The 18564-nt window shown below is 39.6% G+C and overlaps 2 protein-coding genes across 4 annotated transcripts; one reads left to right on the top strand and one right to left on the bottom strand.

Moving 5' to 3' along the window:
* Nucleotides 1-3173: 3173 nt before the first annotated feature.
* Nucleotides 3174-16085, bottom strand: bag5 (BCL2 associated athanogene 5). 3 transcript variants are annotated; one of them, XM_058385828.1, is made up of 5 exons: nt 16061-16085; nt 9651-9933; nt 8431-8859; nt 8055-8278; nt 3174-6846 (listed from the first exon to the last, which is right to left on the bottom strand). In XM_058385828.1, the coding sequence occupies exons 2-5, from the start codon at nt 9894-9896 to the stop codon at nt 6321-6323; spliced, it is 1425 nt and encodes a 474-aa protein (XP_058241811.1). In that variant the 5' UTR covers nt 9897-9933; nt 16061-16085; the 3' UTR covers nt 3174-6320. The 3 variants fall into 3 exon arrangements, with proteins under 3 accessions (XP_058241811.1, XP_058241810.1, XP_058241809.1); XM_058385827.1 differs by lacking the exon at nt 16061-16085 and adding an exon at nt 14385-14536; XM_058385826.1 differs by lacking the exon at nt 16061-16085 and adding an exon at nt 13629-14367.
* LOC131350859 (cytochrome c oxidase assembly factor 8) lies at nt 15475-18314 on the top strand. Its single transcript, XM_058385829.1, has 5 exons — nt 15475-15688; nt 16516-16713; nt 16910-16973; nt 17775-17865; nt 17992-18314. Exons 1-5 carry the CDS (start codon nt 15578-15580, stop codon nt 18110-18112), a joined length of 585 nt encoding a protein of 194 aa, XP_058241812.1. The 5' UTR covers nt 15475-15577; the 3' UTR covers nt 18113-18314.
* The last annotated feature ends 250 nt before the right edge of the window (nt 18315-18564 follow it).

The following is an 18564-nucleotide window of genomic DNA, read 5'->3' on the forward strand; positions in this document are numbered from 1 at the left end:
GTGGCAACCAAGATGCAACCATATTTGACTATTAGATGCCACACCTAATAAATTTACACTAATGACTTGTTTGGGGAAAACAGGACCAGTTATAAGTAAAGGAACTTTTTTCGCAGTCTCAGGCTTGTAAGGAGGTAAATGTAGAGGCCATTTTGAACTTGGTATTTTGCCAAAGAATCTATTAAAAACTGTGTAACGCTCTTATTTCCAGAAATCTCTCTGTATCTCTCTCTCTCTCTCTCTCTGTCTGTCTGTCTGTCTCTCTCTCTCTTTCTCCAGAGCTTAGGGGTTGAAGTGATATTCCTTCCTCAAGAGAACAGTAACTGTGATCTTCTGGCCTCTACCCAAAGAAAGTGACAACGTAAGTGTGATTTAGCCAGTTGGATGTGTTTTCACACTAGAGTCTGACACAGCTGCAGTGTTACAGAGGCCTCTGTGATTGTCTGTGTTTCAGTTCTATGTATATGACTATGCTGGGATGCTGGGGTTGAAGTCTTGTTCCAACTTTAGTACAAATTCAGTACAAACTTACCAGATTGCTGCACTGTATTTACCTTATAACCTTAGACACACAAGGTCTGGCTACAAACAAAGGTACTTTATCGGCATGGCACGACACATTTGTAGTTGCAAGTCTTGCATTATTCACAGTGTATGTGTACCGGGCATTATCATGCTGGAATAGTTTGCAGTGATGGAAATTGCACTGCTATAGCATACATTCTTGACAGATTAGTTTATCAACGTTTGTGACTGTGTCATTTATCACAGAATAAATGTTTTAAGATAGCCTTCATTGTGTTTCAGCTTTGCTTTGTGTTTATTTGTGCTTAATATTTATTTATTTGTGCTGTTCATTTGTGCTCTGTTTTCTGACAAATGGGATCTTCTTCAAATATATATAAATTATTTCTTGGTTTACTGCCAGGTTTCAGGTCTGACTTTACCGTTCCTGCAGGTCCAGGCTCTCGATCCTCCTCAGCAGGAGAGAGCAGAACCAGGTCATCTGAACAGAGCATGAATTTGATCCCTTAGTCTCCTATTCATGCAGAGTAAGACTAGTAGCTGAAGTAAACCTTCTTAAATATTTAATAAACCATTCACTGGTAAAAAGTTGAAGAACAGAATAAGCAAAAAAGATGTGGTGACAGCTCTGGAATTTAATACGATTGAAAAGAGCATAGTTGTTTTTATCCTCATCCTAAATAACAGTAGTATATGTGTTATTATTTTCTTTGAAATGTGGCTATGAGGTAATTTTGGTCATCATTAATTTGGTATGTACACAGGCAGGCCAAGCAAAGTTAAGTTGTAAATGGCAAAGTAAACGGCAGACAGGAAGCATAAAAATACCGAAGAATTAAAGCAGATTTAATGATATGTCTCTAGGAAGAGATTGTATGTGTAGGAAAAAGTGTCCAGAAACCAAAGGTATGATAAGAGTGAATGCTGGTGTGTTTTGCAGTGCTGGAGAGACTAAAAGATTCAAAATCATAAAAAGAAAACTATTCAAGCTTGTTTAAAAAAAGTTTTAATTGCTTTTGTTTGCATTTTGGTGGTAGGATCTGCTTGGATTATAAACGCAACATAGGCTCAGACATTTGATAGCTAACTGCGTAGATATTGCTAAGAGCCCTTATCTGTACCTCAAGGCGTTTAACTGTTTGTATGGATCATAAGAATTCTTCCATGACGAACATAGACAGCCACTTACCAAACATTATACTAATTTTCCAAATTGCCTCAATTCTTCATGGCATGGATTCCACAAGATATAAAGATTCCTTAGAAACAGTCTTCAACTGTCCAGTTTTGGTAACTCCCTGCTGCAGGCTTAGCTTTCTGTTCTTGGCTAACAGAAGAGATGATATCTAAGTTACTGTAACCTTTCTGTCAGCTTGAACCGGTCTGGCCATTCTCCACTGACCTCTCTCATCAAGTGTGTCTGCAGAACTGATGCTTGCTGGATGGTTTTTCTGTCCTGCACCATTCAAACCAGCAAAAAATCACAGACCAGCAGTTATAGAAATACTCAAACTAGCCTGTTTGGCATCAACCATCATGCCATGATCAAACTCACTGAGTCATGTGAACAATACCTGAAGCTGCTAGCTTGCATCTGCAAGATTTTATGCATAATACCGCTGCCACATGATGGTCTGATTAGATAATTGCATCAATGGGTTGGTGTTCCTAATAAAATGCCTGTAAGTATTGATTCATTCCACTCACTCTGATCTTGACCGTGATAATTTTTTGTTGTAAACATGTTGCAGCGTGTTAGGGTTTCCTTTGTATTAACCTTGTATGGGGGTTTTGCTAACATTATGCCACAGCTGACTTTCACAAATCCTTAGCTATTAGTTGTTTAGCAATATATTCAATGTCCACTATAAAGCATTGCATTATAGTTTGTTGAAGCACTCTGCATCTTTACATAATCCTGTCATTAATTCAAGTGTACCTGTTTCACCTTTGCTAGCAACAGCATGGAAAAGCCTATCCTAGATTTGCTTTATTCCTTCTCACACCATGTCTTGTTAGAACATTATATTTTTCACCAGAGCAGGATTTGTTGGCACTCTATGCTATATTTACATTTCTGAAGAAAACAGGATCGAACTGAAGTGGCTTTTGTACATCCTGTTAGCAAATGACAGGAGGTTCATGAAAAATGGTAGGCTACTATTGCATCAACTTTTCCCCCTGCACTTTCTACATGTCTTTCTAGGTCAGTTTTATAGACAGTATTGGGTTACCCAAGTTATGCTCTTAACTAGTAAAAGCACATTTACAGAAATGTAGTGCTGTTAATACTCAATTCCGTGATTATGATCTTGTCTTTTGGTATAAACAAAACACACAGGCTCCACAAGCACTGCAGTGACATGTATGAGAATAGTTGAACTTTTATCTGGAAGATATTTTGGCTTGTACGTACACAGCAGATAAAGTGGACTTTATAGGAATAAGCTCAACGCTATGTTGGTAGTCTTGACATTGTAAAAAAAATGTAAAACAAAGGGAGGTCTTCTTAGGTTTTCCTTCCTGCATTTGATCCAACGGCAGTTTGTGAATACTTTACCTGCCATTTATTTTCCGGTGGGAAACGTTGCCATAGAAACAAGCTAATCCAGTTCAGGCACAAATGAACATCTTTGCCATGCACAGGATTTTTATTCACCTTTTATTTATCACCTTCCCTACAGAGATAAATAAAATTTAAATACTCCAGTTAATCAACACATTCATACAGCTGTTCAAAACTGTGTGCTTTTTCTGTACAAGTGTACTCCATCTAGCACACAAAGCAAGCCTCACACAATCAACAAATTGTAATGTAACACTGAGAAAAGTATTCTGTAAACCTGACCACATAAACACGTTCTGCATTCAAGTGGTAGGATAAGTAAAAGAAAAACTACTAACAAACTCATTTCCCTTCTCTTTTATTTGTCTTTCTTTAATACCAAATCATTATGCAAGGTTAGGAAGAGGGAAGCTCAAAATAACCTTTGGTACCACAGAAATAGGACATTCCTCATTACATTCTAGATCTATGCAGCTGATGTTCTTTGTGGTTTATGTGATATGCTGGGAGCATACACACTTTTTATTTTGGCACTAGAGAGGAGTGAGCATGGGATGAAACTAAAATCCGCTGAACTGAAAGTGCTTTATAGCTTATTACATACTTCGAGATGTAGCGGGTCATCTGCAGTATCTGTCAGCCAGCTGGAATTTCTATCAATTCACCTGCGTCCATCCACCAGGGACATCTAAACATCTGGGTTTGCTAGACAAACAAACAGCTGTTACTGTGTGCCAGCCTATGCTACGTTGTTGTAGAAAAAGCTAATATTCTGTAGTACAAGTCACAAGTAAACCATTTGAGTGTTTTAGCACCAGATCAGACATGGATCTCCTGTACTGAAATTCAGCAATGCTTTGTATCAAAGATGCTACAGAAATGGACATGGACAATGCTTCTGGATTAAACCACTCAACTGAATATGATGAGTGTTTAAAGAGCAAAGGACTTCTAATATTCTGTAACATGAATTCCTGTCCTACGTACCACTCAAAATATCAACATTACCTCTCATAGACCCAAACACAGTGTATACACTGTATGTTATGTATATTTTTTTGAGGCAAAACCACACATTTTATTGTCACCATGGAGACAGCTTCACTGAGATGATTGCATGACTTTCACAGAAAAAGGAGAGAGTGCACAGAGCTGTTGAGGGGAAAAAACAACATTTTGAATTCTTCTCAAAACCAACCAGCACTGAGCTAATTTGAAACATGGCTTGTGTTGGAAAAACACTGCAACATTCATAGGTGTTGAACTCAAATCACTTTCACACTTGCTGGCACTGGAAAATTGGCACAATTATATGGTACCACTGTGTGGGTCTGGGAGAGCCACTAAACTGGATGTAATGTGCAAATATGAGAGCGTTTATATGCTTTGTTGTAGCTGTCCAGACAGACGTTAAGTGAAGCATTTTGATTGGATTTTCAGTCTGCATTTAGTTCAGTATTTGGCTTTGTGTGGGTTACAAATTTTTCAGCTTGACTGACACAACGGCCACCACAAACTCAGACAACACCCTATGAAGAGAGAATGTCACAATGACAGACGCAGACTATGAGACCACAACAAACCCCTGGACAGTTACCACATCTGGCTTTTTCTTTACTTCCTAATTTCAATACACTGTGTATTTCACAGCTTCATTTCCCTGTCCCAATTTTCTGCCCTTTTTTTTTGCATCACATCCTCAGTTATTTCAGTGTACTCCAAATGACCCCATTTTCTTATACTTTCTGATACTGGTCTTCGCTCATGGCCAGTAGTTGCAGCCAAAAGAACTCTTAGGTTAAGACAGCTATCTGCTTCCAAAGGTGTGAATACAATATTTTAAACATATCAGGAAAGAATGATGGAATGGAGAATGTTTAACTGGAAGAAAAAAAAGAAACAGAGAAAAGAATTGATGATGGAATGTTGGATGATTGGGTTGATGAGAGTCAGGTTAGTCAAAGCTGATGCGCTAATCTGATCATGCAGCATGACTCACTGCATATTCAGAGGGAAATACTCTGATGAACTCGGCAGGAGGAGGGGACAAAGCCCTGATGTTTGTAACCATGACAACCCTGACCATTAGGGAAAGGGGCTGAACGATTTTTAGGTGCTATTTTGATAGCCTGTGACACGCCATCACATCTGTGTGGAATGTTCTAGAATCTCCTGTCTACTTTGTTCAGCATCATGATATACATACACACACATACACACACACACACACACACACACACTGCCTAAAAGGCACAGAGACGTAGTTTACTCCTAACAATGACAAGCGGTATAAAAGCCTTCGCTCTATCTGCACACAACGGCTAAACTGATTTGTTCCCCTTTTCAATCATGCTGTAACTTCATTAGATGATGTAAGATTTGTAAGTAGATTGATTTTCTCAAGATAATCTCTTTGTGATCATCTTCAGGCACTGTTTCTCACCACCATACACCTCTTGAAACCGGACACTTCCCAAAAGCTGAAATTTATAGGTATTGGATGCATTTTGTCAAGAGCTCAAGAGCCCCCCCCACCCCCCGCCCCCCCAGAATAATTTTGATATTATTAAACATTTGGGTGAAAATTCTAAATCCTGTGACTAAATCTTGTGAACAGATCTTTCTACGCTACTTGTTCAGACCAGCCAATCTACAGAGCAAATTTTTTTTCTCAAATGTTTGTATATGCCATGTGATTAATCACTCCCATACTAATGAGAAAAGTAATTGTGTACACAGGAATACAGTCTTGTGTTGCAACTACACTAAGTAAAGACTGTAGGTGAACTTCCTCCTGACATGCTCCTTATAGACAAGTGGGCAAATGGGCAGCAAGATTTTGGCAGCAAAAGAGCGGTTTAGCTCCATACCACACCGAGCACAAAGTAAACGATGAAAAAGGATGCACTCGAAAGCACAAAAAAGCACATTGTGGAGCCAGAATCATAACAAGAACACTCAAATGCTGCATAGGTTTGCTTGCAGACAGTTTAGTGAACAAAACTGCTGTTGTCAGTAACAACTGGCCCACTGATCAATGACTAGGATAATAACCAGACAAAAAAAAAAGCAGCAACTGCAGTGCATGTAGGGAAATTTTTACCATCTAGTCTTTTATATACAAATTGAACTTGTGCAAGTCCTCAGCCACTATGCCGTTAACTAGGCACAAAACATTTTCAAAGCACTTTGTGCAAGTGAACCTTTCCAGTATTCTGCTTTTACTCTCTCAGTATTCCCACTCATCTGTCTTCATGTCCAGGTAGCCGAGGATGTTCTGGGCATATTTGACTGCTTGTTTACGAGCAGTTTTTGTTCCCTGGTCCCCCTGAGGGTCTACAGCATCCAGAGCCAGAAGCTGCTTGGTCAGCAACTCCTCAAGCATCATGTAGCTCTTGTCAGCTCTCTTGCCATCAAAGCCGAGCACCTGGAAGTGCAACTCGGAGAGGCTGGCAAGAACACGCCACACGGCTGCATGAGGTGGGGGTTCATCTTGTCCGGGGTTCCGGCGGCCGAGAGCTTCCCGGAGGTCAATATAGGTGATGACTGCCTGGATCTCCAGAACGGCTCTTCGCCGTGCCTCTCGTATGCAGGGGTTCCGTCCGGTGTCCACTTGGTCAAGATGAGTTAGAAGACTCTGAAGCTCCACCCCCTGGCCTGCTATACCCTGTCTCAGTACTTCTCCCCGCAGCACAGACACACGGCCTCGGATGGCCTCGATTTCACGGATGGAGTCGTTTTGCGTCAGGTCATACCTGGAAAGAAAAAAATGAGAACCATTAGCATTCAATTTAGACTCATGTTCTTGCTTGTGTAAAAGGCAAAACTAAAATGGTTGCATGCAGCTGATTTCCAGCGTCATGAAGTGCACTCTCAAAAATAGAAGGTTCCAAAAATAACATTTGATCTATCCGTGTTGGTGCCATTATGTGGATGTTTGCAGCAACAACAAAACTGATAATAAATCACAGGTTAAAAGGTTCTTTATGGGAAACTCTCTTGTGTGGACATACGTTCTGTAAATTGTTCAGGATTAAAGAAAAGCATCAATTTGCCTAATGTGTGCAATATGAGTCAACTAAAATTAATTTATGATTTATTTATAAAATCCAAATGTATAAACGTATTCACATATCTGCTTCCTTTTCTGCAAGAACTCATTATTTTTACTGCACATGTATTCAAGTCTCAGCAGCTGTATTTAATTGGTTTTGGGTTTTTTTGCGGTTCTTGCAGTGTGATGAACTGTACTATAAATAAAAATGTAGTCTGTAGGTTTATTATGGATGGTGGTGTTCAGAGAGGAATTTTCTATACGAATATTTAAAACAGAGTATGCAATACCCCGTGTGTACAACAGGGTTGCGTGAAATTTGGAGAACAAAGACATAAATAAATGGTTCTCATATTCCATCTCATATTCCACCATTATGTTCCATAACTACATGTACTGGGGAATTCTGTTGAGTTATTCTTTACTGTCAACAACTCAACAATAAACTATTACACATCAAGCGCTACAATATTAAATAACTATAGTCAGAAGCATGCAAATCATTTCTTATAAGATAAGCCTTTATAACATGCACTGCTCTGTTATCTAACAAGGCCCTGCAACTAAATTTGTCTACAAACACCAGAACCCAACCTCTGGGGAATCTGCTGACGACAAATATTCTCATGCAGCCTAATAAACACGCTCCACTGCTCTCTCAAAAAGTTCATCAGTAATTTTAAAATGAGATTTGAGTGTAGGTCTTGAATATAACTGCATTTCAGGATCTCTTTATGAGCTCTTTACCCCAGTTTAAACATACTAGTCTTATACTAGTTATTTCTGTTAAGCGGCTGCTGGGGAACAGATTTTCACCATGTTTTCAGGCAGAAATTAGTCATTGTATAAAATAATCATTCCATAATAAGTAAAGTTAAAAATATTTTAGTGCATGCATGTGCCCTTTACCTGCGAGTGTCATCTCCCTCCCCCTCCAGGTCAAGGTGTTTAAGGAGTCCGTTGATCTCTTCTACCACCTGCTTCCTGTAGTTCCTGACGGCTGAGTTACTGGACACATCTAGTGCATCCAGCTCCACTAACAGCTCAGTGAGGACACGTGCTAGGTGGGCACAGCTATCCCGCCCACTCAACCCCATCAGCAGAGCAACCAGCTGACAACGGGCACCACTCACCTGCAAATACATTCAGTCAGTCTCTGCATCTGCTGTCTAGTAAACTAGCAAAACCAATAAATTAGCAAAGAAGCCTAATAATATGACAGATAAGAAAAAATGTTTGTATCAAACTGTTGCCAGATATAATCAATTAATCAGTTATTGCTAACCTGCACCATCACATGATTGATGCGCTCCACAGCCTCGTGGGTGTCATCAGACAGTGGCAGCGCAAGTGTGTGAGTGCGAACGCGGCCCTCCAGTACATCCTGTACTGCACAGACTCGGGTAAGAGCGCGGTACCGGGCCTTCCTGAGTGGCACACTTCCGCCCGTCTTGATCTGGGCCAAGCGCATTGCCACATCCTGCACAGCCTCCACAAGGTCCTCACCACTCTCCGCTACATCCTGAGCCTGTCCTTGCCGAAACGGAGCCACCACCCCAGCCAGCAGGAGCCTTTGTGCCTCCTGGCTCAGCTCCTCTATGGCTAATCGAGATGGGTGGGAAGCATTACCCTCCAGGTAGCGCAATAATCCCTCCACCTCCCCCGCTACCCGCTTCCGAGCGTGCTGCAGCTCCATCCGTCCCTCTGTCTCCACCTTTGAGTTAAGGCACACATATATGATCATCAACTTGGTGTAAATTACATAGGTATACATAAATTATAATACCTACATGCCATCATACAGACTAGAAGTTTAGCTTTCATTATATCTGACAGTATTCCAGATGACTTTTTGCAGTTTATTGGGATCTTCTCAAAAAAGGCAAGCAAAAGGCTTTTCTTGAAGATTACAAGTAGACCATGCACTTGCTCACTGATTCTGTAGGTTCTGATCACTATTTGTTGGGGAAACAATTTCAATTACTTCACTATTTGCATTTCTCTTAGAAACAAATTTCAAGCCTAAGCATGGTCACTAAGACCATGTAAAATAGACATTCATTTTAGTGTGTCCAAATGTTTGACTAATTTACAATTTATATATCAAATAACAGCTGGAGCTATTCATCATTCAAAGGTACAATAAAAAAGCCGTTTTGTCTAATACAGCTTTTACTGCCAGACTTATTAGAGTGAGTGACAACCACACTATAAGAACTGTTGCATAATTGACCTACCACACCGCATTGCTTCTCTGCTCTTTCACCTTACAGAAAATGACATTCTTGTTAATTTTAGTCCGCCATATAGCCTGTTGCTAAATAAAGCCAAAGTCTTAACTCATTTTAAAGAAGACAAAACCTCAGCATTGTGTACCAACCTCATGACACATTCCAGACATATGACATTATTCAAGTGAGCACTGCACAAGATTGACCATCCCTCATATTTCCCCAAATGTATTCACATGTGACGTCTATGAACAAGACCACCATAACTCCTCACCTGATCCACCTCCAGCTGGAGTCGCGCAAGCTCCCGCTCAAGTCGTTTATACTCTCTGTCACTCTGCAGGCCACTGTAGGAACAGACTTGCTGTCCTAACGCCACAGCTTCCCTTTGCAGCTCATCCAGGCGCACAAGTGTGGGGTGGGGCCCAGGGAATGGACCCTGAGGGCCCATGAATGCCTGGAATGGCCCTGCCATGTACTGTGTCTGTGGTTGCTGTTGCTGTTGGTTGCCATGATCCATGGTCCTCTTCCCACCATCAAAGGGCTTCCCAAACAGGCTGAGAGAACGAGACAGAGAGAGAGAGAGAGAGAGAGAGAGAGAGAGAGAGAAAGACAGAAAGAGTGGGTGTGTGTGTAGGAGAAAAATGAACAGAGATAACGGAGGAAAAAAAAACCCAACAGAGAGTGAAACAGAGCAAGAGATGTGGAAAATCTAGAGTACACAATATCTGAAAATTATTATGGTAATGATTCAAGTTTGTTAAAAAAAAAAAAAAAAAAAAAAAACTTCTACTAGAGACAAAGCATAAAAGCGAACATTAATGAATTCTTGGCTTACAGCAACAAACCCCTGCATTATTGATTCAAAACTTTATGCCAGGTTCTGATCTTTCAGGATGAACAGTGGCAGCTCAGCCTGTGTTCTTACCCCCAGGTCCTCCAACCATCAGCACCATTCATGAAAGAATAAAGCAAACAAATTATCTGAAATATCCTGAGGCAGATCACCCACCCTTGTATAATTAAAGGGCCTTTGCAATGTAACATGTTGACAAGAGCTGCAACCAAACCGGCAGTAATTATTATAAACTGAAACCCAGACGACTCAAAATATATATCCAGCTTACTTTTATGTGGCGGACTTCTGACCTGACTCTGGCCACATCTGATTGCAGCAGTCTGGTCATTACAAGAAAAAAAGGAAATACTTGCTTCTTATCATTCAAAGAAACATTTTCTTTAGGAAGGTATATTAGCAAATCAAGGTTTAATTCATTGCCTGAATTTAGTCTACGGTGTGATACTGACAGCATAAGATTACTTACAAGCTCGGCTCCAGAGGGGATATCCAATGAGAAGTAAATGCTCTTAAGACCCAGTAAAGAATATACACATGCAAGCCTCGGTGCCTGCACTCTCCACAGATTTAAAGACCGTTTTATTGTCAGCTGTGAGCCACGGCTGTTATTTCACAGAGATGTCTGTGACGTCACAGTCGCAGGTCACAGACTTGGCTGTTAAAGCGATAGAATGTGTTTTCACCACGACTTGAAGAAAGCATTTGTCTGCTTGTATCTCTAAAGCTAATTGTATAATTCTATGGATATCTCAAGGCATTTCTGACCAAAAGTCCTTAATCTACAGCAGAGTATGAGTATGAGGCCAATATCCTGAGTTTAAAGTAATACATTACATGCATCAAGTTCTTTCTGAACTTTAGTTCCTTCTTAAGCATCCACAATCTAACAGTGCTAACAGATATGTTATTACTGTTGTGGCCACTGCTATTAAAGTGTCTCTTTCCACTGGAAAGGAGGAATCATTAGCTCTGATTGTATGAAAGTGCTCAATGAAGCAATGAGCCTTGAGGAATCTTTTCTTCTCCAGTGTAGAACTGATCAACCCCACTTTCAGGAGGATACTCTTTCTGGGGAATATAAAGAATAAATGAAATGCTGAAACTCTTTACATGTGCCTGGAGCAATACCAAAAATGCCATCAATGTATCAGAGAAGACACTGCAAGGACACTGCCTTTTAAAGCACCCATTTTTGTGCCTATGTTTGCACATTTTATCTAAGAGGAATGCTTCATTTCATTCTGACAATCTTACAAGATGATCAGTGGGCAATTTTCCATTTTCTTTGGAGTATGGGGGTGTTACATTTTGAGGATCATATAGAAAAGTGAATGCGTGTGCAAATCTGTGTGTGTGTGTGTGTGTTGCCCTCGATGGACCAGCATCCCATTCAGGTTGAATTCCTGGAACAGGCAATGGAATAACTCACTAGTAATGAATGTGTGCTGAAGAGAAATGAATGAATATAGAAAAGATCAGAGCAGTCATATAGTTCTATGCAAAATTAAAAAAATTAGTAGAAAATTTTGTAAAGACTTTTAGAGCTATAGGCACTAAACATCATGTATGCTATCTAGAAACTTGAGTATTGGTTTAGCAGAACAAAAATGAATCAGATGCAATAACGTGGTAAGTAAGTATTAATACACTTAGGTTCTGTGCAGAATCTGTAATATGTCCTGCTGAAATTGATTAGAATTGCTGGTATTAGATAGTGATATATCTCTGCTTTCTCAGGCAATAAGCTCCTAAAGTTTTTTTTAATTCTGTCTTATTTGGTAAATCTGTATTTAGAAAAATCAATAGGGTTCAAACTAACATCAGGAAGTGTGGATAGTGTATCTTAAACACTTATTTTGGTATGGCAGGCATGTTAGTAGAGGACTGTAGGGAAAGTAGTCTACTTGTCTTATGTGATTATATAACCAGATAAAACCAAATCAGTTCATGTGGAACAATGTGGCTTATCCCACTGTCAATCACTGCTTAACTGATATTACCCATGATCCAGGATAAATCACATTAGACTTAATAACTCACTCTATCTGGGTCATTACCAGTTTCACCTCAAAAACCTGTCTAGAAGAGTCTAGAAGACCTGCTTAGCTTCGTTGTGTACTTTTATGTGGCTTTTACCTTCATATTTATTAAATCTGTACACGTGGCCTTTGCCTGCTGGTATTTTGCTTCCGATTTATCCTGAATATGACGACATGCATAAAAATAGCTGTCATTCAATAATAAAAAAAACCCGGCCATTTTTCTGAAGGTTTAAAAATAAATCATATGAAATGACAGCATGTGCTTACACTGATCAGGCATAACATTATGAGCACTGACAGGTGAAGTGAATAAAACTGATTATGTCCTCATCAAGGTACCTGGTATATATTATATACCTGGGATATATTAGGCAGCAAGTGAACATTTTGTCCTCAGAGTTGATGTGTTAGAAGCAGGAAAAATGGTCAAGCGTAAGGATTTGAGCGAGTTTGACGAAGGGCCATATTGTGATGGCTAGGTGACTGGATCAGAGCATCTCCAAAACTGCAGTTTTTGTGCCATGTTCCCGGTCTGCAGTGGTCAGTATTTATCAAAAGTGGTCCAAGGAAAGACCAGTGGTGAACCGGCGACTGGGTCATGGGCGGCCAAGGCTCATTGATGCACGTGGGGAGCGAAGGCTGGCCCGTGTGATCCGATCCAACAGACGAGCTACTGTTGCTCGGATCGCAAAAGAAGTTAATGCTGGTTCTGATAGAAAGGTGTCACAGTGCATCACAGTTTGCAAAAGGGGGACCAACACAATATTAGGTCATAATGTTATGCCTGCTCAGTGTATCACTGTGTGTATAAGCCAAGAGCCAGGAAGGTTGATCCACCTGCCCTACAGCTAGACTTGCATGCTTCAGCAGAGGATGCTCTGATTATACCATGGCATGGGTCTGCTACAGGTCTCTAATTACCCAGTTAGAGATGGGCACAACATGACAGCTTTGGATGATGTGCTAGCTAGGGTGGGGTGAGGCAAGCCATATACACCAACCTATTATGATTATTATTATGAACACATATATGTAGGCTGATGCACATAAGGGTCAACACCCGAGATATTTAGTAAGCTCTTTGCTTGGTACATGATCCGGTAGCTGACAAAAATATTGCCACTACGTACAGCAACCATTATCTGCAACAGACATTCTCACCCACATGTGGATTACGACGCAAACAGGCAGTGACGATTCCTACACACATGCCTCAGTGGTTTTACACCGCCCTGCATTTAGCATGCACGTCTGGGCAGAAAAGACAATTTGCCAGCTCACCGTCAGACAATTAAACTCCCAAGGCAAATGTCACACCACCTTCTTCAGAGACATGCGGGCTATTTCTCACCTTTTCAACATGCCGAAGACGTTCGCGCACATTTCTGCAGAGGTCCGTTTCCATAAGCTTAGACTGAGCAAATATAACTACTACACAGTCACGCGCTACAGACGCTGCGGCTTGCTGAAAACGAGGGAATTTAGGCAGCTGATTCAGACTGAGCTGCATCAGAGCCCCGCCCATCCTCCAGACGAAACCAACTCACCGAGCGCGGGGACGGGGGGGGGCAACCGTCAGGTTATGGTCACTCCAGTAACCCACAATGCGACTGGTAAAGAAACCTAAATACATAATCTCCAAAATGTCATTAGTGAAGTCCAAATTCCACATACTGAAATAACACTCCTTAAAATCGAACACAATTCCAGCGAGTCAGTAATACTGCCATTGGTGAACAGAGAGTGGAATAATCTCTTCTGTACACCAGCTAGCTCATCCCGCTCAGTCAGTTAGCTTACACAGCTAGCCAAGAACCACCTTAAGGGTTTAAGTCAGTATTATTTTTAAACAAACAAGCGTTTAACATTGCCCGCTTGGGTCAGAAACGTTTTATAAATTTTGCTGTTAAATGTCTCCAGTTCAAAAATACAGTATATGGATGGGAATAAGTTACCTTTGACAGCGCAGAACAAAAAAACAAAACCCTAAAAACAAGCTAAAGCAGAGCGTATAGCAATTCAACATTCAGTCATTGAATAGAACCCTAATTCAGACTAATATCTGATATACTGTATGGAAACAATGGTGTTTAGATCAGCTACGCACCTGCATAACCAGCGAACTGCCATCAGGTACCTGTGTTGTGAACACCAGCAGCACCGCGTAATTACAGCTCATTACATCCTGTGACCGCTGGGGACACACACACCGGGCTGGACAACACAACAGCACACCTTACTGCGGGGGTTTAAACCTCATACAGAGTGTTCAAAAGTCACTATTATACTTTTCATCATGTTGATAATCTGCATCATGAGCGCAATAACATTAATATGTTCACTTGTTTTGAACTGTTCAGCTCATTTGATGTCTGGTCAAGAAGCAACTTTTCTTTTTCACAGTCATCGGTCCTCACCCTGCACAAAATTGTTGGTCAATGACTATAACCTGATTTGATTTTTTAATTAATATATTTCTTTACAATCATCCCACAATTGCTTAATGCAGTGCTTGCAGTGTAAAATAAATAAATAAATAAAATAATATTTTGGTCATTGTTTCAAAACAACAGGAAGTGGAATAAGAACCGGAAGTGTGAAGCCGAACATATTTCAAATGTAATAACAGTGTTATGTATCATAATACTATTATAACACAGTAAGGACTGATTGTATTTGCACATCTTTTGGCAGCCATATACAGTGAAACCTAATATGGCATGGGGATTAATATTACAAAACACGACATACTGGTTTTCCTTAAAAAAAATTATAAAAAAATAATCGGAGGAGTGTAACTTCACACTTAATATTTGATAATAGATTGCTGCATATTTATGTGCCCAGCTGGAGACTACTGCTCTGCATTGTATTTGAAACAGGCCTGTATTAGCTATGTACAGTCTTCTGTACAGTCTTTTCTGTTCTGTAATTAACATCATGTCGACTCCCTTAGACTGGGATTAAGAGCTACTGATATAGTTTGTTTTTGTTTTGTTTTTTTGTTTTTTTAAATCTTTTTAAGAATACACAGTGCATGACAGTTTGTTGTGCTTTGGCAGCAAAAGGGAACCAACACAATATTAGGCAGGTGGTCATAATGTTATGCCTGTTCTGTGTGTGTGTGTGTGTGTGTGTGTGTGTGTGTACGAAGCCAAAAGACTTTTATTTTAAAACCCAAAACGTAACCACGTGCAAAATAAAAGGAAATTGATTCCTGCTTCGTTTAGGATTGTACACAAGCGCTAGCTTGATTGCTACAAATTTGAGAAGGAAGGAGGATTGATAATGTAATTTACAATGAACATCAGAACAGCAGGGTGTTTGTTCTTCAGGTCTCAGTGTATAACTCGTGGTATCCTGACCAGTGCTCAACACCGCGCTGACCAAACACCGCTGGAGATTACTGAGGTGTGTATCTCCCAAGCTAATCACTAATCACCTTGTAGCTGTGTCAAAGACCGTGAGGTTAAATCCCGAAGTTTACACTCATTATTTAACACCTTATGCACTGATCTCTCACTGATCAACAGCTCTTAAAGCTCTATTAGCAAGCGGAGCATCTCTCTATTCGTTTTTAATGTCTAGACTGTTTTTGTTTATATATGAGTCTCACAGGATGTAAATAATGACCTCATTAATGTTCCTAGTATTAGACTTGGATCACAATTACTATTTAACTGATGATAAACTCATTTCGTTTTTGAACATACTCTGAATAATGAGGAGTGTGTGTGTGTGTGTGAGAGAGAGAGAGAGAGATTTGTCCAAAATGTCACTTACCAATTAGAAATATCTGCCTTATCTTTAACCAGGATGTGATCTGCTTTCCTGTATATATACTCGATGCTTCATGACATGGAGTCCACAGTATCACAGAGTTGCTTACATTTAAACAGGGAGCAGGAAATACAGTCCAAAATTCTATTAAAGTGGATCATTTACTTTTTATTCAGTGTGATCTTAGACTATTGTACCTGTCACCTGTCTCTGTCTCTCTCTCTCTCTCTGTGTTTTTTTTCCCTCTCTCTCTCTTTCTCTGTCTGTGTGTGAGAGAGAGAAAAAAGACTACACACACAAACTATGTTATTGATCCATTATTGATCACAATACTGATTTATTTGTTTGTTCACAGAGAACCCAAATAATTCTCTCCTTCCTGTATTCTATAGTTAGTGTCTCCGAGTCTAAATATCATGATCCTGAATTTATGTTGTTTTGTATTATATTTGCTTTAGAAAACTAAATTTATCCCAGCACCAACATCTAAATATGATTGGATTGGGCCACCAGACAGACTGTCAAACCTGCGGCCGATCATATACCACATCCCCGAGAACGAGACTCAGCTAGAGAGGAAACTCAGACATCTGAGGCAGGACACAGAGGACTGGAACCATGACTTCTGGACGAGGCAAAATATCACGTTTAGAAAGGTGACAAAAGACTTTCAAGAACTGTTTTATTTCTAACCACTAGAGAGCAATGTTTCATTGGAAATTGTGTGTGTATGTATGGGCAAATGTCTGAATGTCATTGTTAATTTAAGTGACCTTTGTTGACTTGTTGGTCTCAGAAATTATTCTGATGGTAACCTAATTTATAATAGCTAACTAACTAATATGTTTATAGGAGAAAGAGGAATACATACAGTCACAGCTGAAGGCAAAAGGACTGTCAGAAAGAGATGAGAATGGTAAGAGATTCAGTTCATTTTAGCTGTTTATGTATTTGCATTAGGATTGGGCTAAAAATATACACAATTTGTATCACAGTATTGCTGACATTTTGCCAGTAAGGTACTACAGTACTATGCTATGATGGTTTCAGTGGAAAATTTTTACAAAGAAAACGAAACATTTCGTGCAAAAAAAAGTTATTTTCTTATTACAGGGAGTAATAAAGATGAGTGATAAAAATAAATGATGATCGTGTATCCTGATGTTGTAAACAACATGTGTAGAATTCTATAGTGTAACAATTTGTGAGGTATTAGGAGTTATTCTGGTTGGATAATGCTTGTCTCAGAAGACTGCACATTTTTTCTGGTTGAAAATGGAGGCTTGGAACAAGATGGACAGGGATTTCTAATCTTATATGTAAAGCTCATGTGTGGCTGCTAATGTTAATTTCAGCACTTTAATCAGCTGAAGTTTGTCTTTAAGTGATAATTAGGTATGACCTATCTAGCTGGAATGAAATTTTGCAGCCCTTCAGATCTTAGCGGATAAGATCGGTGATTTCTGAATTAGGAGAAGACCATATGATCTCAGCCAACACAAGTTTGTTTAGTGACCAGCTACTTCAATTTAGTTAACTGGAGCACTTGTACTTACTGCACAATATGATTTTGTTGCACACTTAAATGTTGCTGCAGTCTATTTTAGTGTTGTGACTGGGACTTGCTGTTATTTAGTAAGTTATCTGGCTAATCATTGATGCATTTGTTTAGTTTAAGGCGTGTTTGGCTATTGTGACATCTTGTTCCACATTGCAGGAAGAAAAAGGAATTTAACTAGTGAGGAAATGGCAGCCTTCTACAAACACTTTTTGGACGAAAACTATGAGAAACACGCAGCCTATAACAAGTAAGTATATACAGCTCATTACTTGCATTTTTTTCAATTAGACGGACAGATTGTGAATAAGACAGACAGTCATATCAGAAGTTCATCACTACTGCTCATCATAATCATAAACGCTTTATTTTCTAGAGAATGGTACCAACGGAACTTCACCATTACAACACTGATGGCCAAAGTAACTCTGCATAATTTCTGGAGGACACTCACTGGTCAAGCAAGGAGTAAAAGCAAACCCACAACAATGTCCTGATAAAGACTTTCCTGTGTTTCCTGCGTCCATGCTGTTCAGTTTAACATCATGAAATTCCACAAAGATTTCATTAGCGCTGATCACAATGGCAATATGTCAGAATGTATATGTAAAAATCATCATAGTTTTCCTATACTATATTAATTTAACTGCATGTAACTTAGATGCATAAAGTATTCTATACTAAAAAAATACATAACCACTCTTGTTCTGTTTTTTTTTGTTGTTATTGCAACTAGACGTTACTGAATTTTATATGGCTTTAAAAAGGATATAATCTAGTCTCAAGTGGTCAGTGGAGATGCACTAGAGACATGAAAATACCATATGTAAACCTCTACCTATGGGTCTGCCTGTTATTGGCTTATGTATTATGATGGATAGAAACATGACACTGATCTCTTGCCTATACAACACATTCAAATCAATTTGATTAGTATAGCATTTTTAAC

The sequence above is a fragment of the Hemibagrus wyckioides genome, linkage group LG03 (genome assembly GCF_019097595.1).
Source record: "Hemibagrus wyckioides isolate EC202008001 linkage group LG03, SWU_Hwy_1.0, whole genome shotgun sequence".
Lineage (NCBI taxonomy): Eukaryota > Metazoa > Chordata > Actinopteri > Siluriformes > Bagridae > Hemibagrus > Hemibagrus wyckioides.

Coding starts and splice junctions, on each gene's coding strand:
- bag5 (XM_058385826.1), bottom strand. CDS start 13,660: ATGTGCGCGAACGTCTTCGGCATGTTGAAAAG. Junction 8,860..9,650: donor TCCAGCTGGAGGTGGATCAG/GTGAGGAGTTAT, acceptor CTTAACTCAAAG/GTGGAGACAGAGGGACGGAT. Junction 8,279..8,430: donor TCAATCATGTGATGGTGCAG/GTTAGCAATAAC, acceptor ATGTATTTGCAG/GTGAGTGGTGCCCGTTGTCA.
- LOC131350859 (XM_058385829.1), top strand. CDS start 15,578: ATGAACATCAGAACAGCAGGGTGTTTGTTCTTCAGGTCTCAGTGTATA. Junction 16,714..16,909: donor AAAATATCACGTTTAGAAAG/GTGACAAAAGAC, acceptor ATATGTTTATAG/GAGAAAGAGGAATACATACA. Junction 16,974..17,774: donor GTCAGAAAGAGATGAGAATG/GTAAGAGATTCA, acceptor TCCACATTGCAG/GAAGAAAAAGGAATTTAACT.